The 6745-nt window shown below is 41.9% G+C and overlaps 1 protein-coding gene across 1 annotated transcript; it reads right to left on the bottom strand.

Moving 5' to 3' along the window:
• Window positions 1-216: 216 nt before the first annotated feature.
• On the bottom strand, window positions 217-1452 carry LOC310876931 (nuclear factor 7, ovary-like; the record flags this gene model as incomplete). The annotated part of the gene is made up of 1 exon (XM_083790580.1): window positions 217-1452. One exon carries the CDS (start codon window positions 1450-1452, stop codon window positions 217-219), a length of 1236 nt encoding a protein of 411 aa, XP_083646706.1.
• Between the last annotated feature and the right edge of the window lie 5293 nt (window positions 1453-6745).

Raw genomic sequence — 6745 nt, 5'->3', positions numbered from 1 at the left:
TAACTCTCCACCAAAGCTCTGTCTGTCTGTCTGTCTGTCTGTCTGTCTGTCTGTCTAAGTAATTCAAAACTGATGATACATTAATGAAATAATCACATGTAATTCAAAATAACAATTAATTTGTCATAATTTAAACCAATCTCTTTTGATTACCATGGAGACCCCCTGGTCAATAGATCAACATATTCAGTAGACGTTTATTGGACACTAGACGTTCTAACTGTGGTTTTCCAGAGTGACACAGATCTTCCCTGGTAACATCTTCAGAGACATACCACCATCATCAACAGTCCAAATGAAGGGAAACAGTGTGTCAGTGAAAGTGTGTGTGAAGGTGTGTAGGTGTGTGTTAGAATCAGCATCAGAGAAAGACAGCTGTCTTCTGTCCCAGTCCAGCTGGACTCTGATCCTGCAGGGTTTTTGATTCACTGAGAGAACGGTCTCCTCCCTATCAGGCCCTGATAAGGAGACTGCTGTGTATTCATTCACACGGAAGTCTATAAACCAGTATCCAATCCTTCTCTGGAAAGACTCCACACACACACCTACTTCCCATGATATATTGTCCCCAACTTCAACATCCCAGCTGTGAGACCCAGAGTTAAAGCCCTCAGATCCCAGGACGCTGCACCAGTTACGCCTCTCTGGGTTGTCAGGACGCGGCTGTTTCTCTCCTACACGTCTGACACTGGTCAGGTCATCAGACAGCATGAGATATGGACTAGCAGTGTTGGGGTCCAGGATGACAGGAGTGTAGGAGACAATGTCCTTCATATTGTCCCAGATTCTGAAGGTCAGGTTCTTCAGGTGTTTGGCCTCGTCTATCAGCGCTCCTGAGAGTGGCTGTGGCTCCTGCAGGTTGAGCTGGACTCCCTCCATCGTGGTCTTGTAGTTCTGCAGGAATGAGACATGGTCGTCTGACTCGTCTCTCAGCTGGTCCTCAGCAGCTTGGATTGTGTTGGAGAGGGTTTCCATTTCTGTGCGCAGACCCTCAATCCTCTCTTTGATCTCTTGACTCTTCTGAGCCACTTCCTCCCGCAGAGCGGCGATGCTGGCCTCCTCTTCCTCCTGTAGGAACCGACGAATATTCTCAAACTGTTCCTTAATCTGCGTCTCTGTGTTCCTGGCCTGAACCTTGATGTGGTTTTCTGTTTTGTCGTAATCTGTTTTAATTTGATCAAAGACCTCCAAGTTCTCCTTTAAAGGCTCCAGTGATTCCTGGACCTTCTGTTTGCAGCGTTCCCACGCTTCGTCCACGGGTAAGAACTTGTGTCCAGCGTGTTTGTCGGAATTGCGACACACGACACACCTTGGCTGTTGGTCGTCCAGACAGAAGAGATTGAGCTTTTCACCGTGTGCGGTGCAGAGGACCTCAGAGCTCACCGACGAGGCCATTTTACCTGCCAGACCTGATCTGGAATGTTCTCTGATGCTGTTAAACCGGGAAGACATGGCCGCTTTTACTCTGTAAATGAAATGAAATGAGAAATGTATTATAGGCAAGCCCCATCCCCTTTTGGCCGCCTTGAGTTGGCCTTAGCATGAAGTCAAGCCACACAGTGACAAAATAACATTATGAATATGTAATAGTAGTAGTTATACTAATAGTAGTGTTTGTACTATAGTGGTTGTGGCATTCATAATAACAGTAATATTTTTTGAACTTCTCATAATCTGCCTTTTCTTATATTACATCAGTAGAAATTGTCTGTCTGTCTGCCTTGTAGTCGAGATAAATATAAATCATAAAATAGTTTTTAAATATCAAAGACACATACAAGATTGGGAGGTGAACTGACCTGAGTCGTCCTAAGCCCTGGGATCTCCTCCGTGCAGATGGCTGCTATCCACTCAGATGCTCGTCACCCAAAGGTCTTTGGATGGTTCTGGCGAGGGCTGTAGATGGGCACGGCTGCTCCAAGTTATGAAATGGATTGTCTCTGTCGTAAATTAAATCTAAAGGTATAGAACTTCCCTCTAGACATTAGTTTCAGACATAGGAAAACTTGTAATAGCCTCAACAACGGCCGGGAGATCTACTACTACAAATAGTTACTCAAAAGTCAGGCTGCATTTACCCAGACCTACACAGGTAAACCTGCAGGGTCAGCGTGTCTAGTCTAGAAAAGTCGAAGTTGAAATGCTTTGGAGCTCCCCTGGGTGTGGTGAGAAAAGGTAATGAAATGAGACAGAGATTCTATGAGTATATATGTGTGTTTCAGTTGAATTGGCCTTGCCCCTTTTGGGCCCCTAGCTGCCTATAGCTACAACCTTATGCAAATGTCGTCCCTGAGTTAATCAATGATCATCATTGTAGTTTAATTCTTGATTAGTTTACTTGTGAATGACTCTTCATATCGGTTCCATTGTCCTGAGCGAACAAAGGGGGTGACTGTGTGTGTGTGTGTGTGTGACAATATAATATCATTACTGCAACTCACCATTATATTTCATCTATTAAATCTGCATCTCTAGCCACAGATTTTTGTGTTTGTTTGCTCAATTACAGGAAAGATCCCCTGTAAAAACTGGTTGGCATGCGGACTGACCAACGGCGGTCCAACACACTGCGTGTGAAGAACCCTGAAGCATTTTCCTGCTGCTGACACCCTCTCGCGTATGAATCAGTTTTATACGCGTTTGAGGCTCTCTCACCCAAAATGGAAAGGGATAAATCAGCCATGTTTTACTGTCCGGGAGACACAGCGATGGACCACACAAGGTTCTCGTTGTCATTTTTCACGAGATCGTGACTATATAGCCAGGCAACACCGGGCTTCGGTGCGAGGCTACTTGGTAAACAAGGCCACAGTGCAGGGAAATGGATCTTGATTGTCACGCTCTGTCGCCCCACAACCAATTCTCTGAGCCGTATTTCTCTCTAATATCGTTAAGACACCAATAACTCTTGAGGGACGCATGGGCGAGACCCAGCGGCGTGGAACGTGATGTGCCAAACATGACCGCACACAATGTTGAAGCAACTCGTGTTTAATTTCTATCTTTGACCACAGGAACCCTATTAGTGTCCAATTCTGGGGCCAATATTCAGATAAATAATAGCAAATCTACAAAGTTGTAGATCTTCAATTGTGTGAAAACAGGAGCCCTGCTGGACTCATCAAAATGTACTTAACCCATTTAGACCTGAGTTACAAACATTCACTTTGAAAGAATATATATTCAATATAGATAGGTTGAAAAGTGGTGAAGTGTTCCTTTAACGCATGTTTTTTAAATTATAATACAAATCTACAAAGTAACTAGTTTTGGAGTAGAGTTGGAGTAGAAGTAAAAGTATTGGAATACTCAAGTAAAGTACAAATACATCAACATTGTACTTAAATACAGTACTTAAGTAAATCTATTTATTTGACCTGTATTCTTTTTTTTCTTCTTCTTACCTGAGTCTGCTGCTATATGCTACATCTAGAATGAATTAAATATCATTGACCGTTTTAATGAATAGGAGACAAATGATCAGCCAGCCCATGCATTATTTAATGAATAATACTTTATGAAGCTGCCACAGCTGTCTATTTTAAAAATGCAAAGGAGAACGTACTTTGCATATTTGAACAGAAAAGCTGTATCACTCAATAAACCTGTCACTAAACAATTGGCTTCTTCCTGAATGCTGAAGAAAGCATAGAATCATTTTCCAAGCAATCTCTCTGGGGACTCGACTGAGAAATTTTACAGCAGCAATTCTTGCAACAGAAATTAAGATGTGCATCCAAAAGTAGGATTTCTCTTTTTGGTTTTATTTAGTTACCTGGGCATGACATATTGCTCGGTCAGAAAGAAGTAAGTATTGGCTGAAACAAATTTAGTAGATTCTGCCTTTTGATTCTGCCATATACAGTTGTACAGTTTTGTGGTATACGTTCTGCAGTACAACTAAAGTTGATAGATATAACCAATATCAGTGTAGTGTGAGTTACAGTAGGGGAAACAGAAATTAAGAACTATAGTTTTTTAACACAATCAGCACCGAGATTCCTTCAAAATATATCGCTTGGGGGGCCGGGAAGACATGGCCGCTTTTACTCTGTAAATTAAATGATTTTTTTTAGTTGGCCTTAGCATGAAGCCAAGCCACACAGTGGCATTTCTTGTCTGAGAAGTTGTGCTGTTTGGCAGGTAAGTGTCGGTATAGTTGTTGCTTGTTGGGTATATTTGGTTTATTTACAGTATACTGTTATGTACTGTAGCTTACCTGATTTCTTTCATTTATAGTTTCCAGACAGCTTTTTTTCCCACAGTATTTTTTTCTTTTAGTCAATTATTGTTATTTTAGTGGGGATGGTGTGAGTTTGCTTTGTTTTGAGTGGGGAGTAGTCCGTACTCATAGGGGGATGATATGTCCCTCCTTTGCATTACATAATACAGTGGCGTGTATTTGATCAATTCAAGGGTGCGGTTTGTTCTCTGTGTGCGTGAGTGTGTGTGTGTGTGTGTGCGCATACCGACATGGGTGACCTTTAGGAGTGGATGTGTGTGTGCGTCCCCACATCGTGGTACGTGCATGCCCCTCATCCTCCATTGCTTGTCTCACTCTCACCCATAGTTGTGATCCGTCTGTAAATAAAGTAGGCCATTCAATTCATTGTTTTGAGGATATTTATTTTTAATCAAACTAATTTCATGAGTGAAAACATTTTAACCACACAACAAAAGAAGGAAGACAATCACTACTACTTCCAGGTCCTCGATCACATACAGATGCAACAGATAATTGACAGTATTTGGGATGATATCATGCCCATTTAACAGTAAGCTATACAGTGTACACTCACACCAGCCCAAGCACGTATTGACTTAATACCTTCCTATACGCTCTGCAGAAATGAGACACTTAAAGATGTCTAAATATAAGTCATCCCATTGACTGCTGCTTGCACCCCGTTTCTGCCCTTTTGAGATTGATATGGAGTAATGAATTCAAATGAAACCCCATCCATCCCTGGCCCTGATGTGTTCCAATAGTATTAATCCATTCTGACCTGAGATCAGATTCATACGAGGTTTCCACTGGACACACACTGGTCTGATTAACCCATTCTGACCTGAGATCAGATTCTAAAAATGTCAGTCGTTCTTCGATTTTTCCAAAATAGCAGACCTACAAGCTCGTAGCGCGCCACTCGGTGGCGCGCTACAAGCTTGTAGATCTGCTATTTTTCAATAGCTAAAGCATAACATGATGCTAACACCAAAATGGGTTCCCGTTCAGAATGGGTTAATCCGTGTTATGGATTATGTTATGACACCTAAATATAACACTAACAGTGTCCAATATGCTATTAAATGAACATGACACATATATTTCATTTAATATAATTGATTTATTAAGGTCGCTCGGGACATTACAGTAAAATAAGGCCAGTCAGCAAGTTTAAATGGCCTCACGGTGCCACGAAGATATGCTCTTCTCACTACGTCTGTGTCAAAGTTCAAGTATCTTTCGCCAGGTTAGCAGTTCACTATCCGCTGTTGGAAACGCTGCAAGACGGAGGCATGCGGGTTATCAGAACACTCAGTGACCCAATGTCTAGTCTCTTTCTGCTCCAATGGGTCATGGCCAGTTTCTATTGAAACCACTACATATGAAAATACACTTCCAGGGAGGAAATTACTTTCTGCATCATCACATTATGCCGTATAGCCTGATTTATATGCTTTGCCGTGCGATGGTGTTGTGTGTCGAAAATAGCCGATCTACAAGCTCACAATGTGTTGTGTCCTCAAAGCGCTTTGAGCTTGTAGACTGGCTATTGTCGGCACGTGGCACTGTCGTACCACAGAGTATACACTATAATGTATTTATGTAAATACTGGGGTAACTCTATTACTTGCATGACTGCTCAAGTAATGCCACTCAGCCAACAGATTGCAATAAAAGTCTAAATCAAAAACAAAAGTATTATAAAACAGAATATAAATAAAGACCAGGTAGAAGAGAGAGAGAGAGAGAGAGAGAGAGAGAGAGAGAGAGAGAGAGAGAGAGAGAGAGAGGCAGTTGTGGAAGAAGTCCTCAGATCTTTTTCTTAAGTAAAGGTATATAGCGATACCTACCACAATATAAAAATACTCTGTTACAAGTTAAAGACCTCTATTCCAAATTTGACTGAGTAAAAGTACAAACGTATTGGCATCAAAATATACGTACAATTCCATATCTTTTCAAAATGTGTCAAACCGTTACCGATCGGCTAATTTCAAATGAATCGAGCGTCGTGCCTGTCACAGACATGCGCAAAGCAAGTCCAGTCAGGAAACTCAGTGCAGTTGCTGCCGGTCGTTCATTGGGCCAGCATCACGTTCTCATTCACATAATTCACTCATCCAATCACACATTCATTCCATCTTCATTCCGGCTATTTAAACTTGAAGTTTGCACTGCTCATCCTGCTTGCTTGCATGCTGCTGCACACACTGATTCTGCTGTCTGCTGTCTGCTGCTCGCCCTCCTCCACCCCAGCTACCACCTGTCGTTTTGGTTCAGCTGTTTGGGTACGGGGGATTCGGAGTCCCTATGGTTGGGACTAATGCGCTTGATCAGAGTACCTAAAAAGCAGATCCAATTCATCACCAAACCATAATAATTATATTGCTCATTTTATAGTCAATAAATATATATTTCAATTTCATCCATCCATGAGTTGTCCTTACTGAAGTGGTGTAAATCGTACATTATAATCTAAATGGGGAGTAATTTAACGGAGGGATGGCTTCTATGTGT

Source organism: Protomyctophum parallelum, assembly GCF_964188405.1.
Source record: "Protomyctophum parallelum genome assembly, chromosome: 19".
In the NCBI taxonomy this organism is placed as follows: Eukaryota; Metazoa; Chordata; class Actinopteri; order Myctophiformes; family Myctophidae; genus Protomyctophum; species Protomyctophum parallelum.
This window is presented reverse-complemented; position numbering and strand designations above follow the sequence as displayed.